Source organism: Asterias rubens, chromosome 8 (genome assembly GCF_902459465.1).
Source record: "Asterias rubens chromosome 8, eAstRub1.3, whole genome shotgun sequence".
Taxonomy (NCBI): domain Eukaryota; kingdom Metazoa; phylum Echinodermata; class Asteroidea; order Forcipulatida; family Asteriidae; genus Asterias; species Asterias rubens.
Genome location: NC_047069.1, coordinates 10,672,123 through 10,688,520, shown reverse-complemented (window position 1 = coordinate 10,688,520; position 16,398 = coordinate 10,672,123). Strand labels below are relative to the sequence as shown.

The window sequence follows — 16,398 nt, the reverse complement described above, 5'->3', positions numbered from 1 at the left end:
GTTAATAGATGGAAATTTCCATCGATGCAAATTTCCATCTATTGAATAATAGTAATATACGTTCTTAAAGCGCTTTATTAAACCTCTTGTAATTGGCGCATAACAAAGTGTTCAATGTTTGTTTCTTGCAAGGAATGTGAAGCTATAATGAGACCTACTCCTTTATAGCACCACTTTATGATTTACAAGGTGCTGTGGTGCAATATGCTGTCAATCAGGGGTGCATTTTGGCGGCTGTAACCAATAATTGTTTCTGACGTCAGAACCAAAACGGTAACCGAGCTCACAACTCGGTTATCGTTCAGTCTGAACAGCAGAACCAACGACCAACAACCAAAACAGTTTTTGGTTGGGGTCGCCAAAAGGCACTCCAGACCAGGAACACTTTGGTGAATCCCTGTCCTACATTTTGTTTTTGTTTTTTTAACATATAAGCTTGGTCTATACTGTGACTAAACCACCAGCACTTGTTCTTGATGCCCTAAACTGCTCGACCAACACCCTGCTTTACAGCACTTTGTCACACAAACGAAATCTAATCCTTTTTTTCTTCTTTTGTTTGCCTCCCAGTGATGAAGACACCCAGATCAAAGACCTAGTGGAATCCTGGCTCAATAAACTTCCCCCAGAGAGAAGCTCTGAACTCCAGGGATGGATCGACAAATACTTCTACAGTGCCTTGGAATCTGTCCTGGCTAAGTCCAGTGACTACGTGGTGGATACCAGCCAGGTGGGCGTGGTCATGAATGGCTTGTCCCATCTAAGAGGAGCCCAGGAGGAGGTGGACTTCATCGTTTGCCTCATCAGGGGGCTGGGAGGAAATCTGAAAGAGACGGCCAGGCAAAATTTTGCAAAGGAGGTTTGTGTCAAATAATTAAAAAAAATTCTATTGGAAAAATCATCAAAAATACCTCTCCATTGTTGAACCCTACTTGGCTGTCATTTTATTTTGACATTTCTTTGGTGTCCCTGCCACAAGGGCCCAAATTCATAGAGCTGCTTAAAGACACTGGACACTATTGGTAATTGTCAAAAGACCAGTCTTCTCACTTGCTGTATCTCAACATATGCATAATATAACAAACCTGTGAAAATTTGAGCTCAATCAGTCATCGAAGTTGCGAGATGATAATGAAAAAAAACACCCTTGTAACACGAAGTTGTGTGTCAGATGCTCGATTTTGAAACCTCAAAATCTAATTCTGAGGTCTCGAAATCAAATTTGTGGAAAATTACTTTTTTCTCGAAAACTACGTTACTTCAGAGGGAGCCGTTTCTTAAAATGTGTTATACTATCAACAGCTCCCCATTACTCGTTACGAAGTCTGGTTTTATGCTAATAATTATTTTGAGTAATTACCAATAGTACCCACTTCCTTTAAGTACAAAAAGGGGCTGAGCACAATAAATTTTGCTTACCAGAATAAGGTTACCAGCATAACTACCGTATCACATGCACAACTTGTAACTGGTATCCTGCTCATTTCTGCTTGAGCAGCTCTAAGAAATTGGGCCCAGACAGCGTGAATAACAAACTGTTGTTATGATTTTTGAATTGTGCAGATATTCCAGAAGGCACATGAGTCCCCGCCAGACCCACGTAGACCTCTAGACACCTACTATGATGCCAAGAGTGGACGCCTCATGAACTACGTCATTGAGGTAGGCTAACACACACACACACACACTCGCATAATTGTGAATCCCGCTTATCGAGGCCTTCTCTTTGTTCTCTCATTGTTAGAACTTCGGTTTTTTGAGCGATGTTCTCATTGGTTTGTACACAAGAGCGTCCTCGCTCTGTCAAGCAATTGGATCCTTTTTTGCTATTGTCCTCAATTTCAATGGTTTGACATGCTCACACACTCCTTTCTTCTCCACTTATTTTGACTGTTGTTGCCCAAACATAAAGTAATTTGTTCAGCCTGGTGGACTTCCTTAAAATAATAGTTAAAGATCATATATTTTATTATTTGTAATAATGGTTTAATTTTATGATGAAGATATTTGCTTAAATATTTGTTGACATTAGTACTTTGTCTATTTCATTTTTTCTTCTTTTGCTGAACATTGATAGTGGTGATAATAATAATAGTAATAGGTATTTATAAAGTGCTTCACACACCCAAATGGCATCTCAAAGCACTTTCAAAATTATTAACCCTGGTCACTAGGCCATTTCAACTCCCTGGGGAGTATACAGCCTGTGCATCAAAAATGCGCTACTAAGCTAAATCAATCACAAGAACCATCTCTGTCCTAGCAGGTACCCATTTACCCCTGGGTAGAGAGAATCAAGTGTCTTGCTCGGGGACACAAGTGTCGCCACTGGGACTCGCAAACCCACACTATGCTGAACAGAAACACCAGAGCTTGAGTTCAGTATACTTATCCGCTCGGCCACAACACCCCATTGTTTATATTGTGATATCAAATGTGTCTTTGGTTAGAGACAGCACCAAACTTTTTTCTTTCAAACTTGCCAACACAGGACAGCAGTGATTTGACGGCAGATGATTTCAACAAACCCAATTCCCTGCCAGTCATTCGTACCTCCAATGTTCAGATGTGCCTGGATTATTTCGCCCCATGGCTGGATGCGGAGCACAGACAACCATTTATATTAGTTGGTCCTGATGGCTGTGGTAAAGGGTAAGCTTGTTATGTGTGTTTTGACGTCGGTTATCATTTTCATCTATTTCTATAAAATTTTAAATGTAATCATGCAACTCGATTCTTTCCTATCCAGTAGGAGAAGAACTTAATATGAATATCACACGTTTGAAGACTGCAAATGTGACTACCTGATCAAATAAAATAAAATTGCCGCACAATGAAAATATAGTTGCTCAATTTGAATATTTAATTTGTTACATGTTACGTGTTTTATGTGTTGGGCATGTTGGGAAGCCCTGAATCCTCTTTTCATTGAACTTTTCCAAATCTTTTGAACGAAATTTGATCAACACTTGAAGATTGTCCACTTTAAACAGCGGCTACAGGATAATCTTAATATTTTAACTATTACCTTTTTTTTTGCCAAACAGACATCGTAGATACCGATTTATAACCATTTTACACTTAAAATTTGCATTTGGTAATAAATAATTCAAGTCAACAATGCACCTCTCCGCACGGCTTTTTCAGCCGAGAGTCAAAAACGGCTTATCTAATATAATGACCCTTTGACGTCAGTGGCGATTTTCCCCAATTGGGTTTGTACACAGTTCTCTAGCTTTGGCCAACTGAGGGTGCTATTTTCTACATCAAATAGCGCCAATGACATTACGATTCCTTTGTCGCGCGGGTTTGTTTGCTTTTTCAGAATTTTGGCTTGGAGTGTTTCGGGGAAAAACAATTTTTACCATTGTTTCGGGGAAAAACAATTTTTACCATGTTTTAACGTGAGGGAAGAGACTCGTTTTATGCTTTTTTATGTTTCCTATGGACTGCATCTATTACAAAATTGTAAATTAAAACAAGTAAACTTTGTTTTTCTGGTCTCAATTCTGGTCCTGTGAAAAGAATTTTGAGTTACAAGCCCTGCAGTCTTGTTGATTTTGCTTCCAAATTCAAGTCCTGATGTAATCGTTAATTTAGTATAATTTGTTGTTGATTCTCAGCATGATACTGCGTCATTGCTTCGCCAACCTCCGCTCCACTCAGATTGCTACAATCCACTGTAGTGCAGAGACGTCACCTACCCATGTACTGCAGAAACTTCAACAGACATGCATGGTCCTAAGCACTAACACTGGTCGTGTGTATCGACCTAAGGACTGTGAGACACTTGTACTGTATCTGAAGGATTTGAATCTTCCTAAGCCAGATAAGTGGGGTACCTGTCAGCTGATAGCCTTTCTGCAACAGGTGAGTTGGAATTAAGATAGTCAGTTCATGCAGATTGGTTGTAATCTGTTGTCAAATGTGATTGTCTGTTTGGCCTGAACGCCTCTTTTTAAAAATGTTTGTATGAAGGGCGGGGATTTGTTAAAAAAAATTGTGGAAAAACGGCTTTGTAGAGGTGCTACCGTCGATTTCACCAAACTCTTCCTTATTTAGGATTTATCGTAGGACTTAGTATTAATCGTAGGACTTGGGACGAGTTAAGTTCCATATCCATAGACAATAGGATGCATTGAACCCATCCTAATTACTCGAGATAGGATTAATCCTAGCATTTCATGAAATCGGCTGCTGGTCACCTGTTCTTCCTTGCTACTTACTGGCTTGGTGTGTCGTTCAATTTTGAACATTTGTATTTATGTGATTTTATTTTTACTCCAGGTCTTGACCTACAAGGGTTTCTACGACCATAACCTTGAATGGGTTGGATTAGAAGGTGTTCAGATCGTTGCTAGTATGAATGCAGCACACACTGTGGGACGTCATCCTCTCACCTCCAGATTCACATCCATTGTTCGCATCTGCTCAATCAGGTACAAAAACAGTTCATAAGAATGAAAGTGGTTTTGGTGTACTAATGATAATAATAATAAAATAATGAACAGATTTTATATAGCGCAAAATTACAGTCAAGTCTCAAAGTGCTTTTGGAAAGTCAAGGGTGAAAAAACAGGACTGTTGAATACAAAAATTACAGAAAATACATAAAGAACTACTAACTCATGCATACAATGAAAAATGTAAGTATGAACTTTAGGATGTTTTAACCAAATTTTAAGTCAAATGCACCATTTCCCAAGACGCAATGCGCTATATTTTTAAGATGGCACTTGTGCCTAATGGCCTATTTTAGATACTTAACCATCTAGTGCTGGGATTTCAAAAATTATTAACTAGGTCAAGAAACAAGATGGTTTTTATTTTTTAGTTTTGGCGTGTCATGGCCGAGCGGTTAAGAGCATTGGATTCAAGCTCTGGTGTTTGATCAGCAGAGTGTGGGTTTGAATCCCAGTCGTGACACTTGCTACGTAAAATTGGGGTAGTGCTTTTCTGCTCTACCGGCCAGGCGTCTGACTGATGATACCCAATCCTATATCTGTATGGACTATAAAAGGGGTAACCCTGTTTCAGCCCTAGGAGTAGGTGGCAACGGCCTCTGAAAAAAAAATTGTTGCCCACACCTTGAAGTGGCCTTCAGGCCTTGTGTGTCTGGCGGCTTGCATAAAATTTAAAACAAAAAAATTCCCAGAAAACACTGCACAAATTTCTTAGCACCAGAGTAAGTTTGTCTAACTCTGAGTAACCTATACACTTGCAAATTATAAAAGCTTGACCTATGTTGAATTTGTCTTTTGCTTGCTGTATTTTCATGAGTGTGTTTGTGTATTTGTGTTTTCCAGCTACGCCGATCAGGAGCAGTTACAGGCAATCTACAGCTCTTACCTGAAGGCTGTTATTCATTCCAACCTACCATCACATCCAATCTGGGGATCTGCATCTAGATGTAATCAGCTAGCTGTCTCTATGCTCAATGTCTATGAACAGGTATGGGGGATCCTTAGAAAATACCAAAATAATAATAGTGATAATAATTGAAATGACGCTATATAAAAACCCATTGTATTGTATTACATTGTATTGTATTGTATAATTGATGTTTATATAGTGCTTTACACACCCGAAGGGCGTCTCAAAGCGCTTCCAACAATATTACCCCTCATCACTGGGCCTTAACTAATTCCTTCAACACTCTCAGCTCCCTGGGGAGTATACACCCTGTGTGACAAATAATGCGCTACTTAGCTAAATCAATCACAAGAACCATCTCTGCCCTCACAGGTACCCATTTACCCCTGGTTGGAGAGAAGGAATTATAGTTAAGTGCCTTGCTCAGGGACACAGGTGTCACAACTGGGACTCAAACCCACACTCTGCTGAACAGACACAAGAGCTTGAGTTTGGTGCCCTGATTCGCTCGGCCACGACACCATAATGGTGAAACAATGTTTTTTTCTTTTCACAACAGACACGTGCCAAGTTCTCCATTGATGAACACAGCCACTACCTGTTCACACCTCGAGACCTTACCCAGTGGGTCTTGGGTCTCCTCCGCTATGACCTGAAGGCAGCATCATCAGACAACACCAGTGACTACGTCTTGGAGATCTTTGCCTATGAGGCTTCCCGTCTGTTCAGGGACAGGCTTGTCAGTGAAGAGGCAAGGAGTCGTTTTGACTCAATCCTCTTAGGAGCTTTGCAGTCAGAGTGGAATGCTGGTCATGTAATGCAGAATATGGCAGGTAGGTTGCAACCCAGGTGAAAGTTCCAGTTGAAACCAGTTGAACATTTCTGAATCAGTAATGTCTTAATTTTTGTTACTAATGCTTCAATCTTTCGAAAATGAAAAGGAAGATTGTGTTGAAAGGGAATTCATGAATAGTGTCTTGATAGTCTGTTATAACAAAGAAATGCAGTATGGAAAGTATTCTTATTAGAATCCAGTGTTGTTAAGACCGGTTCATACTTCCTGCGAATGCGCAGTGAATTTTAAAGCCACATGGCTGTTCGCAGGATATGTTTTGTAGGACACAAAGTTCAACTGTTGCAAATTTGTGACAACAAATTTTTTATCGTATTTGCATTCGCAGGAAATATGAACCGGGCTTTACTTGTTACAATTTTGAGCTGTCTGGCAGACTAGTGTATACATAGGGCAAGGGTCTATTATTATTTTACTTATGCTATTGACTGTGTCCATTGTGTAGGTGTATACTACGTGACATGGGGATCCAGAGCTGATGCAGGAGCTTCAGGGGGTCCCTTACCACCTGTGGGTAAACCTTTGGGTAGACTCAGCTCATCTGACCTTAAAGAGGTCATCAAGAGGGCAAAGGTCACTATTGGTAAGTTTGAAAACCCAACTCTTTATCATACTATGATATTGATAGTGTGGTGCAATTTAGTAATAAGAGAAATTGTCAGAATTGATGATTCTCTGAAAGATATTATTGCAGCTTTGTTATTTGTTAAAACAGCAAACTTACTTATTGGTTAATACGGTATTATGCATTTTGGTTTTGAACGGGCTCCACTTGGGCTATTTTCCATGGGACATTGTGTACAGTGATCAATCCTTTGACTTGATAAACATCACCCCAAAATTGATGCTCAATGTAAACAAAGCGTGCTTGATACCAGGAAGTATCCTAACCTGTAAAACATGATAATATAAATGTGGACTTTACTGCAACCAGGCAGACCGACCCAGTAGGCTCCGCCCCTGACGCACGTGTGAGCAAGAACACCTGGGCTCTCCAATGCCTTTCTGCACAACTCTGCCGCGCGCGCCAAGTATACGCGCACGCATGTCGGACCTTATTTCTCGGACCTTCGTTGCGTTGTGATTGGTCAATGCGCAATGGGGCGGAGCTTAGTGGATCGGTCTATTGTTTGTTTGCTTCTTTGTTTTTCAAAGGATGCAAAATGTAGTTATCTTTATTGCTCATGCATTCCCAAATGTTAACTTCTCGGAGTCAGTGGGAAAAGTTGATATGAAACTAAACTCATTGAGTACTTGTGACTATTCTTAGAGTCATTAAAGGATAGAGGCTACGGCAGTTTGTTCTCTTTATGGTATACTGTAGTAACCATTTATTTCTGTAAGAGATGAAGACATAAATGTGTGGTGAGGTCTTCGTTGAGTTTTGTTAACTTATATTTTAAAAAATAACAAATAATCACAGAACAACATGTATATGCGGAAATGTTACATAATAAATAAATGCATTGAAACTGGGTTACCATTTCTATCACCGTCACATATTTGTTTGTGTTTTGTAGCTCGTGAGAATCGTGAGATGAACATTCAGATCTTCCGTGAGGTGTTAGAGTATGTAGCCCATGTGGACAGAGTTCTCTCCCAGCCTGGTGGCTCGTTACTGATGGCAGGATGTAGTGGTGTAGGAAGACGGACAGCGGTCACGCTAGTAGCACACTGCCATCGTATGGAGCTCTTTACCCCCAAGATGTCCAGAGCATACGGCATGAAACAATTCAAGAATGATCTCAAAGGGGTATGTTCAACATTGTGTCATAGAATAAAGTATATATATGTAGTGTGGTGTAATAAAGAAAAAAAGTGGGTCGTTTGTAAGAAATATCAGTCTAGAGAAACAAGTGAAAACATGCTAGCGGTGATGATTTTTAAAACAATTTTTTAAATTTTATTTTAATGCAAAAAAATATTTAATTTTAGATTGGCAACTTCCTTCCTGATAAATAACATCACAAAGAGGTTTCAATTTAAATTATCATTGAAATAAAATGTGCCGATGTGTTTTCACTAAACAATTCTACTTTAATCTCCTTTTTCTCAGAGTTCTTTTCTCGCATTACCTGGTGTTTGTACTTTCACATTTTTTAACCGTTGGTGGTACCAACATGGGATTTCAACAGTACATGTATTTAAGCATAGATTATGCTTTCTTCAGATGTCTTTAAAAATATTGTCCCAATATTCATTCTTAAGATTTCATTTGATTTCCTGTCATTAAATGGTTAAAGATGAGAAAATAAAATTAGCTGTTGCAAACAACTTGCCAACCAAATGGACCGAAGGTATAAATGCAAAAAATAGTTAATGGCCTGACGTTTCGACCCTAGCAGAGTCTTTCTCGAAGGTTCATGAGCCTTCGAGAAAGACTCTGCTAGGGACGAAACGTCAGGCCATTAACGTCGGGCCATTAACAATTTTGTGCATATAGAAAACCTTTTTTGCTCATGAGTTTTCTGAATTATCTCTACAAGTTGTCAAAAGGAAATTATATTTGAATGGTCTGTTCATATTCCCTCCCTGTTCAGGTGATGCAACTAGCTGGTGTTGAAGGCCAACAGGTGGCTCTCCTCCTAGAGGATCATCACTTCATCCATCCACAGTTTCTTGAGCTTATCAACAGTCTACTGTCAGCTGGAGAGATCCCTGGACTGTATACACCAGAGGAGCTTGAACCCCTTCTGGCACCGCTCAGGGACCAGGCATCGGATGAGGAATTCAGGGGCACTCTGGCAAGCTACTTTGCCTCACGTAAGCTTTTTTTGTTTCTCTTTTTAAATTTGTTGCTTAGGTTGGTTGTTACCACAGGCACTGTTATTTACAGAACAAGCCTGTATGCTTCATTTTTAAAAGGGCAAGGGCACCAAGGCATTTTCTCTGCGGAAAAGGGACTCATGAGGAAATTGTAAATATCTACTGGAGCATTTCAAGGGCACTATTAGGGCAAAGACTCGGGGGGCATGTGGGCATTGTGTTTTGTGTCCTACAAAAAGTACCCAAACCCTCTAAAGACACTGGACACTATTGGTAATTGTCAAAGACTAGCCTTCACCGTTGGTGTTTCTCAACATAGCGAGATAATAATGAAAGAAAAAAACACCCTTGTCACACGAAGTTGTGTGATTTCAGATGCTTGATTTCGAGACCTCAAATTCTAAATCTGAGGTCTCGAAATCAAATACATGGAAAACTGCTTCTTTCTCGAAAACTACGTTACTTCAGAGGGAGCCGTTTCTCACAATGTTTTATACTATCAACCTCTCCCCATTACTTGTTACCAAGAAAGGTTTGATGCTAATAATTATTTTGAGTAATTACCAATAGTGTCCACTGCCTTTAAACTACCCTATTTTCTTTTTATTTTTTTTTGTGACTCAACTTGTACAGGTATTCAAGTCAATCTGCATATCATTCTAGTCATGGACTGTAAGAACAGCTCTTTCACAATGAACTGCCAGAGTAATCCAGCCCTGTACAAGAAGTGTTCAGTTCAATGGATGGAAGGATGGAGTAAAGATAGCATGAAAGAGGTAAGCAAGCTTCTTAAAGATCTGGGCACAATTTCTTTGCTAAGCGCAAATGGGCAGGAAATCGGTCACAAATTGTAGGTTTGGCTGGTTAAGGCAGGACAGTTCTTTTCAGAACTGAGAAGTCTCCTGAACAATCCAATAAATCTACTCAGTGGTAGTAGAATATATAGCAAGACAGTTCTCTAAAGAACAAACTCTACCTAAGCAAGTAGACACACACATGGTATTACTGCAAATCAAGTATATGCTGGTAACCTATATTCTGGTAAGCATAATTTTGTTGTGCTTAGCTATTTTTGTGCTTTTTGTGTTTTCAAGCTTTATGAAGAGCTGCTTAAAAGCAGCTATTCATAAAGCTGTTAAGCAGAAAGTACAGCTTGACAATTTTTTTCTAATTTTTTCTCATAAACATTTTTGGCTGGTAGATATACTTTTGTGTGCTTAGCAATTTTTTTGTGACAGGCTTTATGAAATTGGGCCATGCTGTTTGCCTTGTAGCCAAAAGGGCCAAATTGAAGTTGGTAAAGCTGAAAGTCACTGACATACACAGCGTCATGTCAGTGCCAAAAAGTTGTATCTCCTAAAATAGCACTTATATTACACATTCAGGTTTTAAATTGTCAAAACGTTTTATTTTGCTTAAAACAAGTTTTGCCAAGATACGACAATTTCAATTTCAATTTCGCAAAACAAAACACATTTGATTTTTAAGCATAAATTTATCAATTTTTATGTTTGGCACCTTGATCTAGCTGTTTGCCCAGCCCAGTAGTAGTTATTAGTGATCCAACCCCCCCCCCCCCCCTTTTTTTAAAATAATTTACACTGATAATGTTTCTTCTGCCTTCAGTTGCCAAAGATGCTTCTGAGCAGTCGAGCCAACGAAGATAATAAAAAAGACAAAGGTAAAGACAGTAAACGTCGCCGTAAAATCTCAGGTGGTGACGAGCTTATCAAGACATTCCTTCAGATTCATCGATCCGCCTCGGCAAGGAACTCTACTCCTCGACGTTACGTCACTTTCCTACACACCTACATGTCTGTGTATCAAAAGAAGAAGGCTGGGGTGGAGCTCAGACAAAAACATTTGCAGGTAATTTTTACTACTTTTGTTGCAATTTTCTAAAGTATTGTGTTGCATTCTGGTATACACGAGCATTGGTTTAGAGATGAAATAAATGCAATCAAGTCTCTTTTAATTCAATCAAAATCTCCAAGTCTTTTTTTCTTTTTACCTGTTTGTTATTTCTCCTTGAGTTTGGTTTGTCTGTCTGGGCTGTCTTCTACAAGCCTTGGCTTACTTTGACAGCCTTATACTCTCTTTATTTTGGTTTAGATAGATAAACTATTTCCCCTCCATCCTCTGTGCTTAATATTTTGCTTATCTATGCAATATTGTGATGCTTTGTATCCTTGAGAAGGGTAGTATGAAAAAAATGTTGAAATGTTAAAAAAACAAATCACACACCACCCAAAGTTATATGGTTAAAACATGGTCTAACTAACGCTATATAAATGAAAAACAGTTTTGCCAGTTGATATTTTTTCTTAAACTCATCAATTATTAGTGACTGGACTACCTTTCCACAAAAGTTAACAACTGTTGTGGGTATATAATTTTGAGGCATTGTTTAGCAACAAAACCATGTTGAATGTTCCTGTAAAAACTAAAGAAAAGACAAAATTTCCTTTCATTTCACCAATGTAAACATGTAACAAATACCTTTAAATTGTATAAGAATTGGTAAAGATCCTTTCTACGGATGTATTTTGATTTTGTTATATCCCCCCCCTTAGGCTGGTGTGTCCAAACTGAATGAAGCCAAAGCGCTAGTGGCTGAGCTAAACAGCAAAGCAGCTGAGCAGAGCATCACTCTTGCTGAGAAGCAGAAAGAAGCTGATGAAGCACTCAAGAAGATCCAGACTAGTATGGAGGTTTGTACAACTAGGGCCCAATTTCATAGAGCTGCTAAACAATTTGCTTAGCATGAAATTTCTTCCTTGATAAAAACAGGATTGCCAACCAAATTTCCATGTATTGCATATTGCTTGTTTACTGGTATTCAGCTGTTAACTGGAAATTTGGTCGGTAATCCTGTTTTTATCGAGGCAAAAATGTTGTGCTAAGCAAATTGTTGTGCTTAACAGCTCTATGAGTTTTGTTAACCGTTGTACATTACCTTGATCGTCTCCACCGTTGGGTGATTTCCATCGCTTTGTGCGAAACAGCCCCGGGTTCAAGGGAACAGTGAAGAATTGTTTTTTGTTTGAACAACTACTGTTCATCTGCTTATTAAAACCATGCCAACTCCGTCGAAGTAATGTTTGAAGCTGATAACAAAACAACTCCCGAGAAGAGGCATTGTTACCATGGTACATGTATAACAAAACAATTGTTCAAGACCAGTATTTTCATTTTCTAAATCATATGAAAAACACTTGTCTCCTGAAAGATTGCCTTGGGTAAAAAAAAAAAAAATTAAACTAAACCTTGATTTTGAATGTGATTATTCTCCAAGATGCAGAAGAGCAAAAACCCTTTATTTTGATTTTGAATGTGATCAGTGTCCACAATACAGGATTAAAAAACAACAACTTGATTTTGATTTTGATTATCACTCTCCAAAATGCAGAAGAGCAAAAACCTTAATTTTAATTTTGGTTTTGAATGTGATTCTGCAGAATGCAGGATAAAAACAATACTTGATTTTGATTATCATTCTCCAGAATGCAGAAGAGCGAAAACCTTAATTTTAATTTTGATTTTGATTGTGATCATTCTCTAGAAAGCAAGAGAGCAAAAAGCTTGATTTTGATTTTGAATATCGTAGCGTCATACGTTATCGACCCTCATATGTTTTCGGTCCCCAACTTTGATTCCCGTTTACCGCGAAATTGTGCAAGCTGCACCGGTGACAGAAGCTATGCAGTTTACTCACGATCTGTATTTTCATCAGGCTTAATCATGCTGAGAATAAAGTTTCCTGTCGTTGGTTATGCTCAAATATTTATAAAATGATTGATTTTTGGTACTAATCACTAGTGCATTATTATGCCAACATTCAAATGAGTCAAAGAAACATCATCCAACCTCGAAAGTTCAAAACAAAATTACTATCTGCTAGATTGAGTTTCATTCTGCTTTAGTCACTAGATGGATCACGTGAGGTGGTTACTATTTGGGATTCTATGGTGTGCAAATGTGGGAAAAATATTAAAATATTTGAAGTGAAAATGACAACAATTTTTTTTATTTATTTACTGCATAACTGTTATAAATTCTGATAAGCATAATAAATATTAAGTCTACATTAAAGAGAAAATATCATAGATTGGTTTCTTATCTCCTGAAACCAAACATTACTGGTCTGAAATGGGGGAAAACGGATTGTTATGAAGTGTGAGTGCATCAAGGGGGGGGGGTGTTTTACTTTCATGCCTTATGATATCTCTGGATTCTAATATAGTAGCATAATGCCTTAGGACACAAATGTAATTAAATTTGTTAAGTACTAATTGAATAAAATTGTTGATTTATTTTGCATGCCATACTAGCTTCTGAATATTCAACAAAATACCAACCAATGAAAGGTGTGGAAACATATGACGTTGTTCCAATGTCGTGCATGCATAAGCACTGTTAATGGCGAACTGTCTCTTGCAACGTAAAACCAAAACTTTAAAAATTTCAACACACCAAGAAGTGAAAGTGTTATTGTTAAAAAATTGGATAGATGATTTGAAAACAAAATATTTAGTTTTTGATTGTGAACAATGTTCCTGTTATTCTACTGAAAACACATGACACCAGGATATGATCATTCTCCAGATTGCAGGACAGCAAAAACCTTGATTTTGATTTGGATTTTGATTATCATTCTTCAGAATGCAGGAGAGCAAAAACCTTGATTTTTGATTTTTATTTCAAATGTGTTTAATGCAGAAACCTTGATTTTGATTTTGATCATTCTCCAGAATGCAGGCGAGCAAAGACGTGAGATTGAGATTCTCAAACAACAGGCCGACGAAGAGAATCAGAAACTGGACAAACGCAAACGTGTGATAGATGTTGAACTGGCTGAGATTGAGCCTCGAGTGCAGGAGGCCAAGTCTGCTGTAGGGAGCATCAAGTCGGAGAGTCTGAGTGAGATCAGGGCGTTGAGGGCGCCGCCTAATGTTATTCGAGATATCCTAGAGGGTGTGCTGAGACTCATGGGGATATTTGATACGTCATGGGTCAGCATGAAAAGGTACTGCATTTCTTTGGAACTCCTTGCCTGGTGCATGTTTCCCTTCATCCTATGATCTGCCATCTTTTAAGAGGAATATCAATTCCTACCTTCAGCTCCACTGAGTTTCTGCATTTCTATGTTTTCTTTCTTGTAGCCCTTTACCTAGAGTGGCGTTTAGCCTTGTTTTGCGAACTTGCATTAAAAAAATTAATGTATTTGGAGTTTACTGGCTTTTAATGTTCTAATACCAAGGACACGTGCATAGTCAATTTCTAATGGAAAATAAGATCATGACTGGAAACACAATGAAGAGTTGGATTCATCACATTTTTAATTCAATGTTTCCATCAATATTTTTGTTAATTTCTTAAATGAAATTTCAGAGAAACTAAAAATCTAATAGTTTTACTAATAATTCAAGTTATGATTGAGTACATGTCTGCATTAGGGTTGGTTTCAGATTTAAAAAAGGTTAAAACCATTGGAAACACTGTCAACGTGGAGATAGATAAGTTGTGCACTCTACTGTTTTTTTCTGTCATATACTGATGAGTTGCTACACCCGTGATGTTTCAGAAGGTGCACATATTTTCAAACTGTTACGAAACCTGTATTTGTTAAAAATTGTCAAATTAATCAGCAATCAATGTTTCCATTTCACCACTCTTTTATACTTACATGTTCATTTATTGATGGAAATTTGCATCGGGTAAAATGAATATTCATTTTGGTTTCACCCATATACATGTACACCGATGGGGTTAGCACTGTATACTCAGTGCTTTTCCAAGCTCTGTGAGAAAACTCACAGGCGATTACTTGGGCGGGATTCGAACCCATGACCTTTTATGTTCATTTATACTCAAACAATTATATTTTGTTTTCTTGTTATTCAGTTTCCTTGCTAAGCGTGGCATTAAGGAGGATATAACAAACTTTGATGCCCGTAAGATTTCCCCTGAGATCAGGGCAGGTGTAGAGGAACTTCTTGGTAGGAACGGTGCATCTTTTGAACCTCAGGTAAGAACAATGTTTTTCATCTTCTCTTGTGTGTATTGTTTTCATTTCTTCCAGACACTTTGCTGAGTGAAACATTACACTGTGTTTAGTTGCTGTCAAATAATTGAGACTATTTAATTGTTTGATTTCAGAATGCCAAGAGAGCCAGCACAGCAGCAGCTCCACTAGCTCAGTGGGTTAAAGCCAACGTCATGTATTCTCATGCCTTGGAGAAAATTGGCCCTCTAGAGGCTGAACAGAACCATCTCAAGAAGTAAGTCACATGCACAGGAATGTTCTACAATTTTTTTGTAAAGTTAAGTCCGAGAGGCAGTCGTGGTCGTCACAAAACTAACCTACTTGACATTCTACGGCAAAAACCACAATGACATTCTATGGCTTTGTGATGTAGTAAGTGATCGCTTGTCCTGGAATAGTTTGTATAGTAGAGACTGATAGGATATTTACTCGGCGTTTAATCAGTAATATTGTTCCTGTATATAGTTAATATATATATAAGCCTTAAATTTGTGAAATATAATATTGTCCTTAATTTTTTTAAACTTTAGTTATAAATTGATGCAGTTAACAGGTTTTTTGTGTGTGATCAACACGAGGGAACTTGTTTACTAAGCTTCCATTATTTATAATGTACTTATTTTAACTTGAAAGTACAAGTAACGGTGAATATATTTCGAATTGTTCTCAAACATTATTGAAACTCACAAGTTAGTTGTGTATACCTTTGAAACTTGACTTAATAATAATTTCTAAACTAGTGTATCTTTGATTGAAATGGAAAGAGATTTACACTAAAGCCTGAGTGGATTCTTTGTGCAAAGAAGGACTGGTAAAGCACTGGACACTATTTGTAATTACTCAAAACAATTGTTTAAATAGATGTTAAATTTGCATCGGGATAAAGAATATTAATTTTTGGTTTTTACCCATATACACTGATGTGTGTAGCACTGTAAACTCAATACTTTCCCCGAGTCCTGTGAAAAAATTGTTAGCATAAAAACTTACTTGTTGGCGATCAATGGAGAGCTGTTGTTAGTATAAAGCGTTGTGAGAAACATCTCCCTCTGAAGTAACCTATTGTTTGAGAAAGAGGTAATTTCTCACTTAAATATTAAAAGACTTCAGGCCTGAAGCCTTTTATTAGTCATCTGAAAGCACACAAATTTGTGCAACAAGGGTGTTTTTTCTGTATTCTCCTGCAACTTTGACGACCACTTGAGTCAAATTCACAGATTTGTTATTTTATGCATATGTTGGGGTACACCAAGTTAGGATACTGGCCGTTGACAATAGACCGATCCAGTAGGCTCCGCCCACAACGCACGTGTGAGCAAGAACACGTGGGGCTCTCCAATGCCTTTCTGCACAACTCTGC

General features: G+C 38.2%; 1 protein-coding gene across 3 annotated transcripts in view; it reads left to right on the top strand.

The window, feature by feature from the left end:
- LOC117294063 (cytoplasmic dynein 2 heavy chain 1-like) overlaps nt 1-16,398 on the top strand; it is a 78,393-nt gene that overhangs the window by 34,025 nt on the left and 27,970 nt on the right. For all 3 annotated transcript variants that reach the window (XM_033776580.1, XM_033776579.1, XM_033776581.1), the window contains 16 exons: nt 571-859; nt 1,564-1,662; nt 2,492-2,652; nt 3,624-3,870; nt 4,288-4,439; nt 5,307-5,451; nt 5,933-6,206; nt 6,672-6,809; nt 7,747-7,979; nt 8,767-8,989; nt 9,626-9,768; nt 10,619-10,861; nt 11,566-11,703; nt 13,744-14,018; nt 14,897-15,020; nt 15,152-15,273. In XM_033776580.1, the coding sequence (XP_033632471.1) occupies nt 571-859; nt 1,564-1,662; nt 2,492-2,652; nt 3,624-3,870; nt 4,288-4,439; nt 5,307-5,451; nt 5,933-6,206; nt 6,672-6,809; nt 7,747-7,979; nt 8,767-8,989; nt 9,626-9,768; nt 10,619-10,861; nt 11,566-11,703; nt 13,744-14,018; nt 14,897-15,020; nt 15,152-15,273 (3,006 nt within the window). The remainder of the gene's footprint in view (nt 1-570; nt 860-1,563; nt 1,663-2,491; nt 2,653-3,623; nt 3,871-4,287; nt 4,440-5,306; nt 5,452-5,932; nt 6,207-6,671; nt 6,810-7,746; nt 7,980-8,766; nt 8,990-9,625; nt 9,769-10,618; nt 10,862-11,565; nt 11,704-13,743; nt 14,019-14,896; nt 15,021-15,151; nt 15,274-16,398) is intronic.